Source organism: Oryx dammah, unplaced genomic scaffold (assembly GCF_014754425.2).
Source record: "Oryx dammah isolate SB20612 unplaced genomic scaffold, SCBI_Odam_1.1 HiC_scaffold_23, whole genome shotgun sequence".
Taxonomy (NCBI): domain Eukaryota; kingdom Metazoa; phylum Chordata; class Mammalia; order Artiodactyla; family Bovidae; genus Oryx; species Oryx dammah.
This window is the reverse complement of record NW_024070207.1, coordinates 117,494,610-117,518,289: the sequence shown is the minus strand read 5'-3', so window position 1 is coordinate 117,518,289 and position 23,680 is coordinate 117,494,610. Positions and strand designations below refer to the sequence as shown.

The following is a 23,680-nucleotide window of genomic DNA, read 5'->3' as shown; positions in this document are numbered from 1 at the left end:
ATTTGTTTTTAAATTTTAATAAAAGAAAAATCAATGTAAAAACTATTCCTAGCTGGCAGGCCTTACAGAAGAGGTTGAGGGCCAAACTGCAGGCTGGTTTACAAGCTTGTATTTTTGTTTAAAGCTGCCCAAGTTAAGACCCAAATGGCATATGGGTCAAATGACAATGTAAGTTAGGTAGTTCTAGTTTCACCAATCAACCACCAAATACAAACACCTAACTTCTCCCCATGTTTGTATTAGGATACTACGGTGTACCCTGGAAAGAAAATTCAGTAAGTTCTCGGCCTGTAGTGTATACCCAATAGCCGCCTCATAAAAAAGGGACATCCATCCATACACAACCCCCACCCCAAAACCAAGGGTCTAAAATAATAAAACAAAGGTTATTTTAAAACTTTATTTCTGCAAAGCCAAACAAGAAGTGTTGGAGGGAAAAATTGTAAAAGTTATTCTTGCATATTTGGGAACAGCAAGCACTTAGAGAAAACAAGGACTTATAGTTAAATCAAAGGCAGTACCCTGCTTACTTGTATTTTAAAACAAAGCTGATAATCTTTCTTAAGCAACATTCTTCCCTAAAAGCTACAATATGATACAGTACGCAATAGCTCACTTGAAAGTGCTAGGATCAGAAGGTAAAGAACGCCATATGCCACCCCACTTCAACTCCCTACTATACAATGCTGTTTTTGTGCTTGATAAGTCAAGCATTCGTGTAGCATTACATTCAAGAGAAACATTTCTCGTACTTTGGGTTTAAGATCCTTGCCCCTCCAGTTCCGGTGTTGTGACATCTGACTCTTCATCATTGTAAATATTTTCAGCCTGGAGATAATAACCAAATAAAATCAGAGGTAAAACTCCCAAAAAATTTTACAAGACTATCTAAAAACAGCATTTGATAGTTCTATCCAGATTTCAGGTGTCACTGGCCAGTGTGATTTAGTGTTGGAAATTAAATGTGGAAACACTTTAGAGTAAACTTCATAGTTTACTTTTTGTGTTTTACTCTCAGACTTTAATAAATTTAATGAGGAACAGGCAGGCCAGTGTTCTCAAAAATTATTTGCCAGGGTATAATTTCACACATATATCTAGCTGACCATGCACTACTTATTTAAGTTGTCCAAAAAAGGCATTTTCCTAAAGCATTTCAGGCATTTAGATGGAGCAATAGATAGCCCTGAAGCTTATGAAAGGGCTGGTAAACCATGTCTCAGAAATGTCAAATGTGCATCACAGAACTCAGGATCTCAGTGTGAATACATTGCATGACAGCAGACACTGGACATGGAGCAATGATGCCAAGAGTCCAGTTGATGAAGAGTCATAATCATGAAAATTGGAGCTGGAGCTATGTCTACGTCAACATGTGCATACTGAACTAAAGACTTATTAAAATGGAGAAAGGTCTTTTAAGACTTTCCTTCTATAAATATTTGATGTAGTATGCACCAAAATACTTGAAATATTTCTATTATATCATTAGTAAAAATCTCTTCAAGATAGTCACTGAGGAAAAATAAACACTTTAGCTCACCATTTGCCATATCTGCATGATGTTATCCTCAGACACCGAGCAGATGACCCAAGGCTCATTTGGGTTCCAACTAAAATCTGATATCTTGGCAGTGTGTCCTCCATGAATAAACTGTTAATAAGAACAAAAAAGTCTTGGTTTCATATCTTATGTTAGAAGCTAGTTTTTAGAGCATCAGTCTAGAAACGGGTTGCTGAACTGCAGTCTGGAGGGAGGGTGGTAATTTAGCCCTCCACCACTCTTTGCCCATTTCCAAACCCTCCAGAAAGGTGATAGGACAGTACAACAAATGCTTGGATAACCTTCACCTAGATGCCCCCAATACTGTTAACATACCACTGGCTGAGCCACCAAAAAGTTGCAGACAGCATACCTTACCCCTAAATACTTCAGTCTCACCTGAAATGACATTTTCCTTCACGACCACAGTGCTGTTTCCATACCTAATACAATCAACACTCAAATTGTGCCTCATTAGCAGATATATAGTTAGGTAAAATGGCACCCCACTCCAGTACTCTTGCCTGGAAAATCCCATGGATGGAGGAGCCTGGTGGGCTGCCATCTATGGGGTCGCACAGAGTTGGACACGACTGAACTGAGTTAGCAGCAGCAGTTAGGTAAAAATATTCAAGGTAATACATTTCCAGGATGTCATATACTCTTTCCTGAAACTGGAACACCTGGAGACTCCTGGTTCTTCTGTGGCCCCCAGAAGAATCCCCTTCTCCCCCTTAGTAAAGGCAAGGCATAGCTCTCATCCATCCTTCAATCTCTCCAAGACACACTGCCCCAAGGCTGGGGGTGAAAAGAATTTCCAGGACTCCAGAAAGTCCCCATTAGGGCTAAACTGAGGTATTTGCTAAGATGCAGAAGGGAGCAATCTTACTTCCTGCACAGGGCCTTATTTATCTTAGAATTAAGATTCAGAAGAAACAATTCTTGGGACTTCCTGGCAGTCCAGTGGTTAAGCTTCCCAGCTACACTGCAGGGGCACAGGTTCAATCCCTGGTTGGGGAACTAAGATCCCACATGCTGCACAGCAATGCCAAAAAATAAAATTTTTTAAAAATTAAAAAAATTCTTATAAGGATAATACGAATGTCCCTTGATTTCAGACTCTCAAGAAAAAAAAAGAAAACAAAATCCTAGTGAATTTTCTCAAGGACCACAAAATTGTTAGAGATGTTAAATACAAAGTTATACACTGTCCTCTCCCTGTGATATATATATATAAAAAAGTAAGAATCAGTCACAAGAGACCACATACTATATGTTCTTCTCATATGAAATGTCTAGAACAGGCAAATCTAGAGAGATGGAAAGTAGGTTTAGTGGTAGCCAGGGGCTCACAAAAGAAGACTGACTGAGAGGTGATGGTTAAATGAACAGTTTCTTTCTGAGGGGACAAAAATGTTCTAAAATTGACTTGTGATGGCTGTACAACTCTATGAATATACTAAAAATCACTGAAATATTTAGATAGTGAACTGTATGGTCTGTAAATTTTATCTCAATAAAACAGTTAGTTACCAGGGACTTCACTGGCGGTCAAGTGGTTACGACTCTGTGCTCCCAATGCAGGGGGCACGGGTTTCATCCCTGGTTGGGGAACTAAGATCCCATATGTTGTATTGCAATGTCAAAAAACTCCTCAAAACGAGAACTAACCAGTATTACCAAAGCTTAAAAAACTATTATTACCAAAGTAAAAATAGTTGGTAACAATACTTTAACTAAAAAACGACTTAAAATTTATGGAGCCCTGCATCACAAAACAAGACTTTTCAGACTAAATCACAATAACCTTCAATTTGAAATCATCCTCAAGAGATAGAATCTGAACGTCCTGACTCCTTTTTCAAATACATGAAACAATGACAAATAGTCCAGTCTGCGTATGACACTTCATCTTGCATAAGAAAAAGTCAATATATACCAGGAGTTCTGGAGGCCCATCTTCTGCATCTTCTGCTGATTGTTCTTCTCCAATTTTGCTATTGAGAAAAAACATGCCTTCAGTATTCAAATTCTTCTAGCAACAAAGTTTGCAAAGCCAGCATCAGCCCAGAAATCCCATCCTAAAACACTCTTAAAAGCAATGTATTTCTATACTGTTATCAGCTAGAGTTTTTTTTTATTAATTATTTGGTGGGAGGGCAGGGTGTTTACTTTCTGAAAATGGTAGTAACAGCTGTTCATAAGTGAAGCTGCAGAATAGAAATTATTGTTAATAAAATATTAATTTAGAATTCATTCAATATCTTAACTGAGGCGTTTCCTGAATTAGGATTAAAAGGTGAAAAGTATATAAAATATTTACAGAAGAACTGATGTCTAATCCCTACACTTCACTCTTAAACCCTTGTTCATCCCAGGAGTGAAATGCAACTACACACCAATACTGCAGATCTGCTAAAGATAGGACAACAAAACAACTTTAAATATGGACTGTATAAGCCAAGGACAGGTTTAAGTTTTTTTCTTAATTTCAATTAAAAAAACAAACACAACCCCCCAAAACTTCAATTTGTAGAATTTGCTAGCAGTTCCGACAGTGAAATCACTCAAGTTACAAACCATTATCATCCTCGATACCTATTCCACAGGTGGACTTTGCTAGTTTGTTTTCAAGTAAAAAAGAATATTCTCAGATGTCTGTTTTAAAGATTCTCTACATTTTCAAGCATCTATCATGACTAGGGATTCTTCTGTAAGAACACAGATCATTAGCAGTTTAGCTGTTTTACTGTTCCGTACACTGAAAAGTGGGTATACTGTCTTTATAATTAAGGCAGCCTTGACTTAAAAACTTAGTCTACTTCAAAGCAATACAGGTAGGAAAGAAGTTATTTTGGGAAATGTTATGATTTAGATTCCAGATAAGAACACCTCTATGGAGAGATACATAATACAGCAACATTATTAATGGCTCTAAAAGCTCAAAAAAAAGCGAACAGTCTGAAATTCTTAGAATAGCAACCCTGTAGTCAAGGAACTTTAAGAATTGGGAGACACTGTTTCCATAATGAACCCCCAGAAGAACATAAGCTCTGATGGCATTGGCTGTGTTTATCCTGTTCTCATCCTCAGCAGTTACACAACCCACAGGAAGAGCTCATACCTGTGGGGAAAAAACAACTGAAAAAGATTAGTCCTGCAGATGTACGTTGAAATCTAAGGAGACACAAACAGCTGACGTCTTTAACCCTTTCTATAGCAAGAGTTTTTTCAATACCATTGTTTGGATGTTAAAACACACATGCACCCCTAACCCTGACTTCAGTCCTAATTACAAAGAAAATCAAAACTCGCATTTGCATCAATTTTTTTCACATTCCGTTTGCTGATTCACTTCTATTTTATGGAACAGACTCTTTAGGAAGGTACTGAAGATTAATTTTAGACTTATTAAACTGGGGTTAGCAAATCGCTCTTCTAGTCTATGAATTATTACATAATCTGCTATATTAGCATATTTATGCAATTTTTGTCACCAGATCCTGAGTTACCTTAAATCCCACACATTCAGGCGGCGATCAGTACCACTTGAAGCCAGAATGGTTTCGTTATGTGGAGACCAGTGGACCTAGCAATACATATTTGAAAACATAAAGAATCATCCATTACTGGGTCTGTGGCTATTGTTCTAATCCTAGATACTTTCCCATTTCACCTTCTGTACTCTTTGCTTGGCCTACAAGCCTTCACTCTCTTTGTGCTATCCCTTCAGGTGCTCATAAATGAAACATCTCTTCAGCCTTCCCCTGGGAGGGTCATATTCCTCATGGGAAACTCTGCTAGGGCTCCCAGTAAACTCAGCCCCCAAACCATCCCAGAAGCTTTTAACATTTCCAATGAAGTGTACCTTAGCCTATGCATATCTCTATTTTAAACCATATATAAGATTTCATTTAAAAATTAATTTACTTATTTTTGGCTGTACTGCTCGGCTTCTGAGATCTCAGTTCCATGACCAGGGATTTAACCCAGGCCACAGCAATGACAGTGCTGAGTCCTAACCACTAGACTACCAGGAAACTATCTTCACTTTTTAAACTGATCCTATTTTGCAAAGACTGTTTCTTTTACTTCTGAACTAACAATATCTAGAAAACTCCAAGTTATTTCTCACTAGTTTACTTACACAGTAGGCAAAGAGCTTTAGAAAAAAAACAAACACAGGGAATTCCCTGGTGGTCCAATGGTTAGCACTCTAGGCTTTCACTGCCAGGGTTCAATCCCTGGTTGGTGAACTAAGATCCCACAAGCCACATGGCATAGCCAAAAACAAAACAAAAAAACCCAATGTCCCAAGTCCACTATGTAAAAGAAAAAAATTTATAAACTTCTCTCTAGTAAAAGTTACTAAAATCTGACAAGAGACACCAGAAAACTGTCACATACCTGGAAAATTTCATCTTTATGAGATTCAAAGGTATGGAGTTTCAATTTTAAATTACGCAGATCCCATAAAGCTACAGTCTGAAGAAAAATAAAATGAAAAGGAATTTGTTTCTGCACTTTACGTAAGAATTTTAAAATATTGTAGTAACAAAGACAAATAGGTTTGTAAACACCAAATATGCAAAAACTTAGAAACCTTATCCGCAGAGCCAGTTGCGAGAATGAACTCGCTGTAGGGATTGAAGGACAGGCAATTGACCTCGGCAGTGTGCGCATCAACCAGGTGGCTCGGCTTGGAGGTGGTATTGGACCTGGTGTCCCATCTAAAACACAAAGGTACAAGGCACACAGCACAAGAGCAGGCCACTCAACCGTACCCCACCTCCCTCCCCCACATTTGTGCCCACATCAGCGCCACTCCATGCCACTCCTCTCTCGCTAACTTGCCTTTCAGGGACACTAACCATGCAGAGTTGGCAACTTGGACTTCCAACCACTAGGTGATATGCTCTAAACCTGCACAGAACACACTAGGGTGCTACCTCTGCTTTCTTGTTCATTATGTTCCTGTCTGGATTACCAACTATTTCAAGCATGCACAAAATACTACACAGACTACTGTTTGATATCTATAACCTAGCCTAGTCAAATTCAGTATTTTGCTTTGTTTGCCTCAGATGCTAGTTTAGGAGATAAAGCATTCCAGGTGCTTGAATGCAGCCCTGTAGCCATGCCTTGACGCACAATCACTCTCCTCCCTCAACTTCAATGCAAGTCACCCTGATCCCCGATTTTGATACATACCACTGCCCCAAGCATGTTTCTTCATGTGCACGTACCTGTTTTTTTCTTTTTCTAAATAAAAAGTTGTGTTCAATCACACAGCACAGTAACTTTTACGTAAACAGGCCATACCTATTTATAGCTTATCATGTCAATTATACCTCACTAAAGCTGTTTTTCTTTTTTTGAAGGCCAAGACACAATTTAAAAGCCACTACAATCACTGATGGTCATTCAGGACACCCATATAACAAAACCTGACTCAATTTTCCACCTTACATCATAAGTTTCTGATCATCAGCAACAGATCCAAACAAGGACTCATGCAGCAGGTGCCAGGCCACATCCTCTACAACAGCCGAGTGGCCGGTAAAAATTGCTTTAGCATCCACAATTTTGCCTTCCTTTGGTCCTGCATTAATATCCCACAGACAGACAGTCTGAAGAAGGAACAAAACAAGAGTTAGTTATGAGAGACTGAATTTAAATGCTAACACCTTATTTAAAACTCTTTTATTAAAAACAAAGCTACTTACTATATGAAAGTTATTTTTTAAAAAAGTGAAGTTTCATAAACAGCAAAGTGTACGGGTGTAGCTTCCACAATCTGAGATGCAGAGGGGAAGGAAAATACAGTGTAATGGGGACGGGAGGATAGCATGGTGGCAGGCAAGAAACATTCTGGTTTGAGTTTCCACCTACATACATTCAATCAAGTATCTAAAATTCACCTAGATTACACAACACAGAGAGCCTGGGGTTCAATATCCACCAAACTGAAATGCATATCTTAAAACTTCATGCTGGGCTGGGAAACTGGGAATTAAAACTAAACCATGCTTCTTAAAAAGTGAAAGCTTTTGGACAACTGTCACTTCACAGCAGAAACCACTACATACATCAGCAAGTGCAACAGCTGAACAACCTAGAAACCCCTACAAGGCTACTGAAGAGACCACAGGGCCTGCCCAGACCTCAAAAGTTACAGATCCGCAGGCTTTGAGAGTTTGAGTTTTTTCTTAACATCTCGTCATAAAAATAGCTGAGAAGAGTCTTAAGTTTCTATGAAAAAATATTGCAAACTATAGGGCAGTGATTGTCACCTCAATGGAGTAAGAGGTAATTCCATTAAGATATACTCAAATTAATTCCACTGACACTAGTATCAGCTTCCTCTCTTCATCAATCATTTTATTATCTGAAAGGGTTTCTGTTACACAATACATGTGGCCCTTAGTCTCTGTTGATACTCACACACTTGGACGCAATTTACATGCATGGAAAAGGTGGAATGTGTCGAACTATTACCTGCTCCTCACCTCAGAAAGATCCTGGGAAAATTACCAAGATGCCTCGCATATGTGGAGCCCTTAGGAAACGTCAGCTATTAATTATGACTAGCAACTCCCAGCCTGGTGTCTTCAAAAAGTACTAGTAATTAAGTTCTTGAGTATAACCCATCCTCCCTGTGTGGGAGACTATCCTATGTCCATTCTGAGGGAAACAGAAGGCGGCTTTCTTTCAGAGACTCTGTTCTGATGATAGGGTAGAGGGGCATGGGGAGGGTTACATCCACTTTCCAGGGATGGCAAGAGTGACATCCTCACTGGCCTAATTTGGGTCAACAACCTGGCCTCTCCTCTTTTCCAGGCCATTTTCTTGCCATCACAGTGATTCTGTGAGCTACCCTACCCAATGCCCTTCCAATTAATTCCTTTTCTGTTTAAATCAGTCGGCACCCTCTTTGCAGCCACCAAGGAAAATACAGGGTTGGCCAAAAAGTTCATTCAGGTTTTTTCATTATATGGTGTGGAAAAACCTGAACGAACTTTTTGCCCAAGCCGGTATTTATGGAAGTTCTTCAGAAAAGTAAAAATAGAACTACCACATGATACAATCCCACGTTGACATTTATACAAAGAAAACACAAACACTAATTTGAAAAGATATATGCACCCCCATGTTCATGGTGGCATTCTTTACAGTAGCCATGACATGGAAACAACCTAAGTGTCCATCAGTGAGTGAATGGATGAAGATGTGCTGTATGTGTGCAATGGAATACTACTCAGCCATAAAAGAGAAAATCTTGTCATCTGTGACAGCATGAACTTTGAGGGCATCATGCGAAATGCAATAAGTTAAGGAAAGACAAATACCATATGATCTCCCTTATATATGGAAACTTAAAAGCAACAGGAACAAAAAACAAGCTCATAGATACAAAGAACAGACTGATGGTTGCCAGGAGTGGAGGGCAGAAGAAACAGGTAAAGAGGGTATATATTTATTGTTAAAAAATAAACTAGATATTTTTTAAAAATCACTCAGAACATCCACCTGAAGATTTTACCTTTAAAAATAAAAACTAAAAGTCATGAAAATTTTAAATTTACCAAAGAAAAAAAAAGGAAAACCCCCCCCCCACGCACCCATAGTTGGTTTTTGTCGCCTATAACTGAACACTCTTGACTGGGCCAATTACCTACTTCAATGTTTCAAAAAGCTTAATAGAAATTGCCATTAACAGACACATACATGAGGATATACTAACAAGAAGGCAAGGGAACCTACTTTCATGTGGCTGACATAAAATGCTAACTGTGGCCAAGTTACATGAGCCTTCAAAAGCTCCAGAAGTCTACTCTTGGCTTGTGGTGCTTGGAATTATACCAAACACTTTATGCTTGCAGTATGGGAACCATGAAAGACAATATGGGGCTGTTAATGGCAAGAATGCTACAAACATTGGTCTATATAAATTAACATGATCACTTTGCATCTGTGTGGTACTTTTTCATTATTAAAACACTTTAAAGGATGCCAAGGCAACTCCACAGGGAAAGATTAGCTGGAAAAGCTGGATATCCACACACAGAAAATAAAGCTGGACCCCTACCTCACACCATATCAATATGGACCAAAGACCTAAATATAAGAGCTAAAACTAGAATTCTTACAAAAAAACATAGGTGTATATCTTTGTGATACTGAATTATGTAATGGCTTCTTAGATACGATATCAAAAGCCAAAATGATGAAAAATACATAAACTGAATTTTTGTTTCAGAGGAAATCAAAAAAGTGAAAAGACAACCTAAAGAATGGAGAAATTTTTTTTAAATCACATATCTGATAAAGAACTCATATCTAGAATATATTTTAAAACAAACTCTTAAAATTCAACCATAAAAAAATTTAAAAACGGACAAAGGATTTCAATACAAGTTTTTCCAAAGATGATACAGAAATGGCCACAAGCACATGAAAAGATGCTCAACACCATTAGTACATGTAAGTCAAAATCACAATGAAATACCACTTCAAACCCACTAGAATGGTTATAATAATGACAGACCATAACAACTGCTGGTGAGGACAAGGAGAAACTGGAACACTGGTACATTGGTGGTAGGGATGTGAAGTAGTACAGCTGCTTTGAAAAACAGTTTAGTAGTTCTTTTAATAGCTAAACTTAAAGTTACCATATGACTCAGTAATTACACTCCTAGGTGACTACCCAAGAGAAATGAAAACATTTATCTACACAAAAACCTGTACAAAAATGTTCACAGTAACAATACTCAAAGTAGCCCCAACTGGAAACAACCCAAATGCCTACCAATTGATAAATGAATTGTGGTATATCTATATAATGGAGTACTGTTCAGCCATAAAGAGATCAAGTACTGACATATGCTCACATGGATGAACCTTGAAAACATCATGCTAGTAAAAGCAGTCAGACAGAAAAAGTTGCATACTACATAATTCCATTTATATGAAATATCAAGAAAAAACAAATCTACAGAGATAGAAAGTAAACTAGTGGTTGCCGAGAGAAGGAAGGAGTGAGGAGTAGACTGCTTAATGAATATGGAGTTACTTTTTGTGACATTTAATGAAAATGGTTTTTAATTAGTGCTGGTTTCACAACTTTGTGAATAAAGTAAAACTCACAGAATTGTACACTTAAAAAAACTGTTAAAAAAAAACTAAACTAAAATGTATTAATCAGGCCTTACAAATGCTTTAAAGAGTCTTCATTACAGAGGTCCACTTTTAAATGGAACACCTTTTGTCCACTTTCCCTCCATTCTACGGCTGCTTCAAAAGAGATTTGTGGAATTCTAAGACTCCAAAAGGGCAGTGTGATAACCAATGTTCTAAAACCTGTGGAAATGTTATCACAACAATCAGTATTATCTTAGAAAATCTTTCATCTATTAGTCTCCTTCAGTGCAGAGCTGTTCATAACAGTCTTTAACTCTTAGTACATGAGTAGATTAGGAAGAATAGATTTCTCACATGGTCATCAGATGCACTTAGGAGATGTCCACTCAAATTGGAATTCCAAGAAAGACCATAGCCTTCCTTTTGGTGGCCTCTTAGCCTAAGGTCAGGATTACACTCTCCACTTGGGTCTAAAGAAAAAAGAAAGAAAGGAAAAGAAATAACATTGATTACTAAGTGATTATCTGTTTATCAGAACTGGTAAGAGCAAATTCTCACTCCTGAGTAAGTCTTAACATTATAATGCCTACAAAAGCACTGCACACAAACAAGGATTTTGTCTGACCCACAGCCACCCTGAAAAGCTGTTCTCTGTGCTACATTTTAAATACTCTATGTAAACCAATAAAATGACTGGTTCCTTTGCAAAACACAGTACTAAGTTCTAACACAAAACACTGAAAACTGTACCAGCCCACAAATTTACATGGTGACAATCCAAACCAATTTTTAAAACAATTTTTTGAAGAAAGCAGCAGGTCTGGATGTTCAGTCCTTGCATGTCTCCAGAGTAGCCTACAACCATGACTGACCTCGTCACCCCTGGGAATGTGACCCTCACAAAATTCTTCATGTCACTGTCTGATGTAGCTGTGTACGCCCAGAGCAGCGCGGTATGCTGTGGCAGCTTGTTGAGACTTGCAGGATTGTTGAGCAAGATTCATGAAGCATCTGACTTGACTGCTGGGGTGCGGAGTTTCCCTTACCATGGCTGGTCACAGAGCAGGATATACCTATGTGACCAGACTGCCATAAAAACCGCAGACACTGAGACTCAAATGGGCTTCCCTCGACAGAGACATCTCTACCCCTGTGGTGTGTGGCCCCAGTGGAAAAGGACTCACAAGTCTACGCCTGACCTCTCTGGACTCTGCCTGATATGTATCTTTCTCCTCTTGTTTTTGCTCTGTATCCTTTGTAATAACAAACCTTAGCCAGTTTTTTTTCTCCTTTTTTGCTCTATATCCTTTGCTATAATACATCTTAGCCAGGAATATAACCTGCTGTGAGGTCCTGCATTAAATCACTGAATTTGAACATGGTTCTTAGATCCCTGAAACCATTTCTAAATCTCTAAAAGTTGGAGTATACTAGTCTGTATGACATCAAAGCAATTATTTCGAATCAAGAAGGATCAAGCAGCAGTCCGACTTTATTAATGCATACCTGGTTTCGCAGGGTGCTTCGTATAGTCAAAAACCAGCACATCAGAAGATGGTGTTTTTGTAGCAATGATGTGAGGATTCTGCGGCATGTAACGAGCACGGTTTACTTCTCCTTCATGGTTAATTTTAATTTCACATTCAATTTTTCCTGTTACAGAACCAAAGCCACCAAATTCTAATGTGAGAAGAAAGAAATAAACACATATACTTACGATTAAAATTCATAAGTCACTTAATCAACCTGAGATTTTAATCTGACGGAATATAACACAAATTGGTAAGAGAGAAGAGTGAGACCAAGCGAGCACAGAAAAATATAGGTTCATTTGCCACTTAGAATTAGTTTATTCAAGTCCAACTGAATTGGAAAATACTGACACCTATTCTTTCAAGTTAATTCAGTTCCATTTTGGACTTAATTAAAAATCAGCTTCTTTCAGTTGTGAAGATGATGTAATTATTTATGAAAATTTAAATAACCACACAATTAACACACCTCAGCCTTTTAGTTCAAACACAACTCATTTGGAAGTGCTGAAATTAGAATCGTATTTTAGGTTTCTTTAAGATAGGTTCATCCTCAGGAGCATGAACACTCGAGTCTAAAGTCAAAAACATCCTCGTATCAGAAACCCATGCTGACTAACCTCCACCTAATACCAAGACACAGACACAGTCACACACAAGTCAGTTCCACCAGAATCCTTGAACACATCTGCTCAATCGAGTTGAACACATTGGTTCAACTGCTGGTGGAGTGACAAAGCTAAAATGAACGGGCTAACCTTTCTATCTGGTGTGGGAATATGACTGTATGTTAAATAGTTATTAAAAAGACCTCAGAAAAGTGACAAAGCCACACAAAAATGTATAACTTCAGAGAAGCAGTAAGATGACAGCAGAAAGAATACAAGTAGAGAACATCTAAGCAGATAATAGCAAACAAGAATATTTTCTTTCCTGTGCTCATAGATAAAAACTTGAATTAGTTGCTGACACATTAAAAGCTTGGAGGCTTGACATTATAACTTATTTCTTCCTGACCTATGTCACTTCTTCTTTGCACATTCCTTTTTCACTCACTCTGTATCTCAGGTCAAGTAACACTAACTCTAATGTCTAATGGAGCCAGGGAGGTACAAGTAAAATAGACTGGCTGGGGCCTGGTGAAATCACACTGAAATCCATAAGCCTTTTCTTAGTTCCAGCTACATCTTGCTCTGGGGGAATGCATAATCAACACTGGCTCCCAAGGCTTACTATTAGAATTTAGCCATTCTTGGGAATTCTCTGGCAGTCCAGTGGTTAGCAGCTGGTACTTTCACTGTGGGGGCCCAGGTTGGATCCATGGTTGGGGAACTAAGGTCCTACAAGTCACTCAGGCAAAAAAAAAAAAAAAAAAAGAAAGAAATTTAGCCATTCTTCTTCTCTGTGACAAATACCATTGCTTATTATTTCTGGGGCTGAAAATCATATCCCATTTCATACAACTCCTCTCACACAACCATATGCAATCACCCATTTCCCTCTGTGCACTTTCCCTTCCCATCGTGTCAATGAAAGAAAATGCCTTGGTCTTTCTAAGAACACCCCTCCTGATCCATCACTTGCTACCTCTTGAGACCCTGCTCCAAAACTGTCGCTTTTTCTGTATTTTCAACCTCCCACCACCGTGGACCCATAGGACACTCTTTCTCTCTCACTCTTCTGCTCAAAGATTCTTAAGCTTCCCAATTCCTTTAGTGAAAAACTCAACAGGTTTCCTTTAATAAAAACTGGGCTTTCAGGTAAGATTTACTGTGTATACAGAGCTTTCTTAAAACTCAAAAGGAAAAGTCTGAAAAAAATCACTATCTTAATGATAATAGTATCCACTAAAAATACTGTAACTAAAAAAAAACAAAACCATAACTAAAGTTTTAAAAAGCTTGATGTCAACTAAGTATTGCAGTCACTTGTTAGAATATAATTCACTGGACAAGTGACATAACTAAGTATCTCCGTATTATTATGCAGAGACTAAAGGCCAATTAACTACATACTTTAGGCTTCCCTTGTGGCTCAGTTGGTAAAGAATCTGCCTGCAATGCGGGAGACCTGGGTCCAATCCTTGGGTTGGGAAGATCCCCTGGAGAAGGGAAAGGCTACCCACTCCAGTATTCTGGCCTAGAGAATGCCATGGACTATATAGTCCATGGGGTTGCAAAGAGTCAGACACGACTGAGCGACTTTCACTCACTTAGGACTAAAAGCCATTAAAAATTTTCTGATTACAACAATATTTACAGAAATAATGCATAAGGTTGTAGGATAATGGACTATGAATTGTGGAAGGGTTAAACTGAGTAAATCATTTTGGGAAACTTTTATATTATTTTAGGTTGATAATGAATACACCACACAACTCAGCAATTCCATTCCACTAGATAAATTCTCCCACAAGTGCGAGAAGACTTGGCAAGGATATTCACTGAAGCACCGCTCTAATAACAAAACACCAACAGAGATATAACCCAACTGCCCCTTGACAGAAGAATAAATGGGGGTTTAAGTGTAATGGAATACTACACAGCAGTAAAAAGAATAAGCTAGACATTTACATGGTACACAGAGAACTGAATGAAAAAAGCCAACTGTACAGCATTATGTGTGAATAATAAAAATAGCTGAAAATGGCACACTAATTTCAGGACAGTGATGAATTCTGGAAAGGAAAGCAGAGAGGAATGGAGCAGGGTTGGGAAGATTTTAGCTATAAAGCAGTGTTTTATTTTTTAAGAAGTACTGGACAATGTTAAGATTTGCTCAACCATGTGGGGTTGTGGGGAAGCACTAACCCAGCAGGTCTGCTTGCTTAGTCCTCGCCGCTGATGGAAACTGGGGCCACAACTGACCCCTGATCAACTCCTGGGAACATAGACCTCAGAATGTCCTCTATGTCACTGATGGGTTGATTTTGTGGTGTATACCTGAAGCAATGGACCATGCTGTACCAGTCTGTCAGGGTGGCTTTGTACAAATATCAAGATTGACGATAGACACCTGAGTTCATTACTGGGGTCTCAAGATTCAGTTGCCACGGCTGGCTGCCAATATAATTTGCCTACACAACCAACCCCCAAGAAAGACAGAGACCCTGACCCTCAAACAGGTTTCCCTGGGTAGAGACAGCCCACATGTCTCCCTGTTATCTGTTGCCAGAAACAAAGTACATCCTGTGTGGCCCTGGATGAGATTTGCGCTGGACTTCTCTAGACTCCCTGATGTATATCTTTTACCTGCTGCTTCTGTTCATTTCTCATTGTAACAAACTTTAGCCTTGAGTATAATTTGCTGAGTCTTTTGAGTTCTCCTAGCAAAATCATCAAACTTGGGTGGTTGTGGGAATACCAAACGGGGGGATTATATTTGGTTTGCAGGAAGGGAGTCAACAACTTTCATAAAAAAGCTATTAACCATCTGGTGTAAATGCCTGACTTTTTTTTTCTATGTGTACACCAACACATATTCTTACTATTACCAAAACTGTTACTATAATCACACACATCAGTTACTAAATTTATCTTGGACACCTTTCCATACCAGTGCATACAGATTTATCTCATCATGTGAATGTAAAATTTCAGAGTTGAGGTTTAACTACCCAAAAGATATTGGTATAAGTTAATATATAATTAGAGGCTTACTCCTCAGACACCAATGCTGGAATATATGGATTACTTACCACCCTTTTCACTGTCACAGTGGGAAGCATCAAACTGTGCATCATCATTCGGAATATGGACTCGAGCAACCACGAGATGATTCTGCTCATCAGATGTGTGAGTCCCCAGCACTAGCCAATGAAGGGCATAATCCTTTCCTTCCGGTCTGTTTAGGAAAGAAAATAAGTCATATTAATCTTATAAGGGGCTTCCTTGGTAGCTCACATGGAAAAGAATCTGCCTGCAAAGCAGGAGACCCAGATTTGATCCCTGGGTCAAGAAGACCCCCTGGAGAGGGAATGGCTACCCTCTCCAGTGTCCTTGCCTGGAGAATTCCATGGACAGAGGAGCCTGGCTACAGTCCAAGGGGTCACAGAGTCGCAGAGTCAGACATGACTGAGCAACTAAAACTTCGACTTCCCCCTCCACAATCCTTTAAGAAATCAGTTGCTAACAAATTGTCTATCACCGACTCCTGTATTCATAAATCATGACTTCTCACCTAACAAAAAAAAAAAAACCTTCAATTTTAATACACTAGGTGTTTCTGGTTTCCCAGTAAGAGGTAAAAAGGCAGAATGGACAAAATAAAGTGCTGAGTCAAGAAAAACTGGGTTTAAACCCTGCCTCAAACTAAAATTAGTTATATGTGATTCCTTAAATCACAACTTCCCCGTGGGTCTCAATTTCTTCACCTAAAAAACAGGTTATGAGTAAAAATGACATGATGTGAAAACCCCTTATTTATATTTATGGTGCTTAACGTTCATAAAACAGGCAATCCGATTTTTACAGGGGAAGGCAGGGGAGGGGGTCGTCTTTGTTACCCTGTTCTTTGGTGACTCCTTGTGGCTAAAGAAACCACTGATGCCTCTTGGCACTTAATCCAAGTGATGATTTTGCATCTGTATCTATTAACAGTGAGTTCCCATTTCAGAACAACTTTCACCTGTGTCCCATAGTTCCACATTAGTAAGGCAGGCCTTACTTCATGAGAAGTAAGGCTCTGAGCCCCAACATTAAAAAAAAAAAAACCTAGACTGTTTCTAAATTCCAGCTGTACAAAGGATTCATTGGTTTAGAATAAAGGTTTGTGAATTACTCCCAGGCATATAATTTAGCAATACCTAAAAAATACAAGATTAAATTTTACCAAGATTGGGCTTAGGGTATGAAAGAGCAGTAAATACACAAAAACTCCAAGAACAGAATAAGGCAGCCATGGCTAAACAATAGGAGTTCATTTGTAAAAGGACATGGGGACTTCCCTAGTGGTCTAATGGCTAAGATGGCGCACTCTCAATGCAGGAGGCCCAAGTCCACCCCGTCAAGGAATCAGATCCCATATGCCACAACTAAAGATCCCACAGACTGCAACGAAGATCAAAGATCCTGCAAGATCTGGCACAGTCAAATAAATAATAAATAAATAAAATATTTTTAAAAATAAAAAAGTGAATCTTCTATTTAAAAAATTAACACATGGGTCTGAATCGATGTGTGTTCAGTGGCCAAGAATATGATGTGGTTATAAAAAAAATGTAATTACTTTCGTCTTACATGAATTTATATAGGGTAGGAAGAGGCAATACACATGGGCATTCATCTACTAATTTGTGACTGGGAAAACCACACTTAGAAAATTAGGCTCTAGGCAATGCATTTTAGAAGGACTTAGGCAAAAATGAAACTTTTACAGGGAATAGTGGCTTGAAGTGAAAGGGAACTTAAACACATCTCATGAGAACCATTTGAAAAGAAATAGGAATACTTGAGAGAAAGGAGGCACCAGCAATATTAGGGCTGACATAAAAGGAAGAAAAGTGACTTGTTTTTTATAGCGTTAAGTAGAAAATTCTAAGACCTACAGGTAAACTTAAGGTTAAACACATCAGTTCATCATATGACCTTTTTAAGGAGTAGAATTACAACATGGACTAGAGGGTCTGAAAAGCTCCTTTTGACTCCAAAATTCAATTATTCCAGTTTCCTCTGACTCTATCATCGTATAAGGATTTTTCTTTTTACTACAAATTCTTTCATCTCCATCATCGAAAAACAAGCCTACTTTTCTGAGCCCATCAATACCTCACTGCTTTCTTCAAATACTGGATGTACCTAAGGCTGCAGAAGCACTCATTATAAAAGACCTTGTCCATTTTCAGTGCCAGAATTCTTTGACCACTTAAGGAAATTCACCTGACAATCACAGATTATTATCACAAGGTTATTCTTGGTAGGAATGCCTGAAATAGCCAAAGACTGAAAACAAATACCCACTGGTGACATAAGTTATAGTATATCCACAAAGGAATTCTACCGAGCCCTTCATATATCTAAGCATGCTTATAGGAAAAAAGACTCCAATACAAACTCTTAATTTAAAGTATCAAGTGAACAGAGACTTCCCTCGTGGTTCAGTGGTTAGAACGCCAAGCTTCCACTGCAGGGGTCACAGGTTCGATCTCTGGTTGGGGAACTAAGATCCAAAGTCAAGTCAACAACTTCCTAACAGAAAAAGAGGGCGGAGGGGCATAGCATGTACTTCTTCATGCTGGCAGGATGGATAAGAAATCACAAATGACTCTGCTCTGGGTAAGGCAACCAGAAGAACAGAGAATGTGGAAGGGGAACTTAGTCTTCACTCTATGCAGCTTTGTATCATCTGAATTTGAATGCATACATAGATTTTTAGGTAGAGCATATAAGTCTCAATATGTTTAAGAAATTATTCAATAAGACATATGAAGTAATGATCTACTGGTTTTGAAAAATAGTTTCTTAGTGATACCTAAATAAAAATTTAAAGAGCCAAATCAATTATTTGGATGATCACCTAACTGAATTTAAGGGCAACAGCTCAGAAAGTGCAAGTAATCATTTGGAAGCATGTTGTATGTATACAGAAGACCAGCCAGATGAGGTTGAGTAGGGCCTACCTCTTAAAGAGCCAGGCTGTAAGAGTATCCAACATTTCCACTGTCCTACACAGTGACAAAACACAATCACAGTCCCTTCATAGTCCAAACAGAAACCTGCAAAGCACCACTCAGCCGTCTTCAACACACAAGAATGCAGGCTGGCTGGCATTTTGTTGCACTCCCAGAGCCACTGCCCATCCCACAACCAGATCCCACTTCTTTGTATGCAAAGAACCCCATGGAATATACAAAGTATTTTCTGCTAAGTTCCTAAGTGTTAATATAAAAGTAGTATCTGGGCTGAGAAAACACAGATTTATTATCTTTAAAGTGTTTTACACAAAAAACATAATAGGTAATGTGAAATCTTTAAAAAGATTTCAGGAAGCAGCTTTCATTTAAATACAAATGGAAACAGAGCTATTCCACCCTAACAACTTATTTCTGAATAGGAAAGGGTGGGAAAATTACCATCAGTCACCACTTACTGTGTACTCATTCTGTGCTAGCATTTTAACATGTGTGATCTTATTTATTTCCTCAGATGTAGGCTGTAAGAACTCTCAGCATCTCCATTTACAGACCAGACTATTTCAGGATAGAGACTGATCAATTTGTCCTAATTCACAAAGCTAAGAAGCAAGGGGCAGGATTCAAATTCAGATCTCTAACCGTAAAGCCTGGGCTCTTTTCTACTGTCAAACATCAAAAAGATTCAAATTAAGTTGTTTAAGTTTTAAATCTGCTTAATAGGAAGACACAGTCAAATGCCCATGCTGCACTACATCAGAACCTCAATACCCTTAAGCATTTGATGGTCAAAGCTGTAAATGTCAATGCTTAGAAGTCTCCATTATTTAGTTCTTGGCTCCTCTTCCCACATCTGTATATTTACATTGAGATTTTTGAAAAGTCCACTGGAAGTCCCTAACCGTATAGAAGTCAATGTTCGCATATGGAAAATCTGGCCATTATATGAGTTTTATATGAAAGTAATTTACTCTTATTTTTAAAAGTTGTTGCAAAACTTCTAGAGTTTAATAAATCCTCATTAAATGACACATACACGACAATCAAATTTAATACATTTTTAAAGTACATGGTCAGGTTCTTACTAGGAAAAGTGCAAGTGCATGAGAACCATAACCTAGTGCAGAGGTTGCCTCAACTCTGGGGCCACCTGGTTTGCATTCCAAAGCCTGCTCCACCACTTACCAGCTGTGTGATCTGGGGCATGTTACTTAGCATCTCAGCCCATTTCCACATCGATTAAAAAGAAGAGGATAATAAAAAATAATTATTGTACTGTTATAGTAAACCTAATAGGACATAAAACTCTTCAGATGTGCTCAACAAATGTCAGCAATTATTACCAGAGAAATTTTACAAAGAGGTGAAGACCAACAACAACCTCATCATACTATACCACGTTTTCGTTGGTGAACTGCTGCAAAATTGTTTTCTCCTTTGCCAATTAAAACCTATTCGTCTTGTGGGCTGGTTACAAGGAGGTATTCATTTTGCAAAAATTCATCAAGCCATACACTTATGATTCGTGCACTTTTCCCACGGAGTTTTAAAGAAATCCATTAGTCTGGGGTCCAAAGAAAACCCAGCGCCTATATTTAAGTTCAAGAAATGTCTAATGTATCTGGTGCATCCTACAAAAATATCCTTAATCTCAGAACAGATTCTCTGTCCGCTTTTAATTCCACATTTATATGTCAGAAACCACCCTATAAATCAGTTTTGAAAATAAAAATCACCTGCCACATCACCCAAAGGCTTAATCGATTACTTGTTTATGTTCTATGTATAAGACGCGAAAAACTAGGAGATTCATGTTAACAGCAAAATTTATGCAAAATAAGAGTTGACAAAAACCCTTACTTAGTCACTTCAGGAAGCCACTGAACGGTAAGACTCGGCCACTGAAGAGCATGGGTCATAACCAGGTCATACAGAAACGGTGTATTCTTCTTCCAGATTTTATATTCTTCATTGATGACACGCTCCTCCACAGTATCTTCAAACACTGAAATTTGGACAAAGCCCACACGATTAAGTGTCTGAAAAGGATCGAAATCTATACTGGAGGTCACCTCGAGACGGCCACACCTAATCTCCTCTTTCTCTTAACCACTAAATTGGACACGACCAACTCACTGGTCTTCCAGAACGCGAGGAGAATATTAACACCAGGAAGCTTTTTTTTTTTTTTTTGCAGTTTGAAATCAATACCGCCTGCGTATACAATATTGGGCAATTAATTACATAGACATCGCAATTGTTTTGCCGGTTACAGCTGTTCGCACCTGTTCCAAAATGACGACCCGTATGTAAAGGGGCTCCCCGACCCACCCGGCGAGACGAATCCACGTGTAGCAGAAACGCATCGGCCCGCTCCCCCCATCCCCCACCAGAAGAGGCCTCAGCTCCCACGAAACCCGAGCCGGCAGCCATAAGTCGGCGGGTTCCAGAATCCCTCGGACAAGGGCCGCGACCCCGAGGCGGTCGACGCGCGCGCGTGGAAGATGGTGCCGTGCCCGCTTTCCGGCGACGGAGGCCGCCTCCGCCAGGGTGCAGAGCAAGCGCCGCCGCCAGAGGCGGGGTGACGCCTGGGGGTAGCGGGAAGGGGGCCCAACCGCGGCCCCGCGCCTGGCTCCGGAAGTGCTCGGAGCCCTTCGCGCCGCGGCCCCGTCCCGCGTAGGCCCCTCGAGGCGCGCGCCCTGCCTCGCGCCCGGCCCCGCCCCCTGCTCCTCACGCCAATTCGCGCCTTTCGCCGGCGCGTGCCGCGGCCTCGCTCGCTCACCGCCCCCCGCCGCGCGCCGCCCCGCGGGGCCTCTTACTCTCTTTACTCGCCATCTTGCGTCGGGTCGTTCGCCCCTCGCCGCCGCCTCGGACTCCCCTTGTTAGCCAAGAGCAGCCCAACCACAAGCGCTCCTGCCTTTCCCAGGCGCGTCACACACTTCTAGCTCTTGAAGCCTGAGCTACGTCTTACAGCCTGGGAGCTCCCCAGACGCTGCGTCCTTCTCTGCTGCCTCCTCCCCGCTTGCGGGTACCGAGGTCTGAGGCGCTCTTCTCTCTCTCTCCAAACTTGGAACGAGACTTTTCAACCCGCGCCTCCCAGCCCGCCCAGGCAGCTGAGCGCAGGCGCATCCGCCCTGGGAAAAGTGAGAGGCGGTGGCTTGGGCGGGCCTCGGAGTCAACGGCTTCGTCTTTTTGACCAATGACTGGCGGCAGGCAGGTTTAACGCGGCGTTCGGAGGCGGGCTTTTGGGGGTGGGCGGGGCGTTCCGCGGCAGGAAGTTGGCGAGGCGCAGGCGCGAGGGCTCGCCTGGCGCTCCCAGGGCAGGCCGCGGGGGCGGATGGGGGCGCGAGGGGGTGGGGCGAAAGGAGGCGCGGCGTGCAAGCTGCGTGGGGGCTGCGAGCCCCGGGGCGGCGAGCCCTGGGGCCGCGGGACGTGGCTGCTTGCTGCGGCTTTGGCGGTGGGGGTGGGGGGCTGGGGAGCTGGGAGGCTGCTGCCGCTTAGCCAAGCAAAATCTCAGCGCTAGAGAGGAAAATGGTTTCTAGTCTCGAGAGACTACTGTGCCCTCAAAGTCTCCCTGACAGTCACGGACATGCATAAGTCTGTGCACTCTGAAAGTTCTCCCTCCAGCCGACTGGCCTTTTCTGGGGCCTGGTCGAGCCGAGGTGGGATTGTCGGAGGCAAAGGGGGCCTTTAGCAGAGGCCGCGGGCGTTTTCCGACTGTTAAGCCGCTGGGCCTGCCTTGTAGGCTAAACCTGCGGCCTGTTCAAGCACGGGCCGCCAGCGCCCCGAGGCTGATTTGAGTTACGTCTTTGTTAACAAATTCGAGTCTTTAAAATGATATTTGAGCCCTGTCGTACTGCAGAGGATTTTGTTCCTGCATTGCCATTCTTGTATCCTTCCTAGCCTTGGGCCTTGCTGAGTCATTTGTCACCTGCGGGGGTCCCAGGGTGACCCCACCCTAGGCTGGCGAAGCTGGAAAGAGCTGGGTAGAGCTGACCTGGGACCGGCTTGCCTGAGCCTTGCTCTGCCTTGGAACTTGGTAGCCCCTGAGGGGTACGCAGGGGTGAGGAGAAAGCAGGCTGCAAGGCCAAAAAGGAATGAAAATGAGGGCCTCCAGGATCAAAGAGGACAGGCTAGGGGGAGGTGGCCGAGGAGCCTAGTGCAAAGGCAACCTCAGTCTATATCCAGACTCTGAGAGGAGGCCCTCTCTGCAAAAGCACCCCTGCCCCAGAACACTTGCTGCTGTGCTACTTTCCAAGTGCCTTCTTGCAAGCGACGATGGAGATTCTCAAAAGAAATCGGGCAGTTGCTGCTCTGATGCCCACTTTTCTGATCGGGAAACAAACCCAGGCATTCCTCTAGTCCATGGCAGAACCACTCGTATTACCTTATATAGAAATTTACTGTCTAGTGTCTCTGGTTTCCGATATGATACAATTCATTATTATAACGCTCTCCCTTTCATGTCAGGCCCAGGAATGTTAGTGACTGAAGCTGGGGAAGGGAGGAGCGGCTGGAGAGGGAAGAAGGTTGGAAGGGTGTTTAAACACAGCCCTCTTGTTCTAAAACACTGGTTGGTGAATTTTTTTTTTTTTCTAAAAGGGGCCAGATAGTAAATATTTCAGTCTTTGGGGGCAAGTACTCGTCAGTGTTACAGTGAGAAAGCAGCCCTAGACAAGATGGGTGAACCTGGCTGTATTCCAGTAAAACTTAATAGGCACTGAAATGTGAACTTCATATAACTTTCACGAGTCACAAAATGTTCTTTTGATTATTTTCAACCGCTTGAAAATGGAAAAAAATTTTTAGCTCCTGGGCCCTACAAAAACTGGT

At 40.8% G+C, this 23,680-nt stretch overlaps 1 protein-coding gene across 2 annotated transcripts; it reads right to left on the bottom strand.

Moving 5' to 3' along the window:
- Positions 1-386: 386 nt before the first annotated feature.
- Positions 387-22,036, bottom strand: RBBP7 (RB binding protein 7, chromatin remodeling factor). Of its 2 annotated transcripts, none has more exons than XM_040266556.1 (12): positions 21,667-22,036; positions 20,708-20,852; positions 15,917-16,062; positions 12,194-12,367; positions 11,042-11,157; positions 7,013-7,173; positions 6,147-6,273; positions 5,951-6,028; positions 5,056-5,132; positions 3,483-3,540; positions 1,544-1,654; positions 387-828 (listed from the first exon to the last, which is right to left on the bottom strand). In XM_040266556.1, exons 1-12 carry the CDS (start codon positions 21,680-21,682, stop codon positions 760-762), a joined length of 1,278 nt encoding a protein of 425 aa, XP_040122490.1. In that variant the 5' UTR covers positions 21,683-22,036; the 3' UTR covers positions 387-759. The 2 variants fall into 2 exon arrangements, with proteins under 2 accessions (XP_040122490.1, XP_040122491.1); XM_040266557.1 differs by having other exon boundaries at positions 12,194-12,340; positions 21,667-22,006.
- Between the last annotated feature and the right edge of the window lie 1,644 nt (positions 22,037-23,680).

Excerpts from the sequence above, each read along its gene's own strand:
- RBBP7 (XM_040266556.1), bottom strand. Across the intron at positions 11,158-12,193 it reads GAAGCACCCTGCGAAACCAG|ACCCAAGTGGAGAGTGTAAT; the intron begins GTATGCATTAAT and ends TTTTTTCTTTAG. Across the intron at positions 6,029-6,146 it reads CAACTGGCTCTGCGGATAAG|ACTGTAGCTTTATGGGATCT; the intron begins GTTTCTAAGTTT and ends ATTTTTCTTCAG.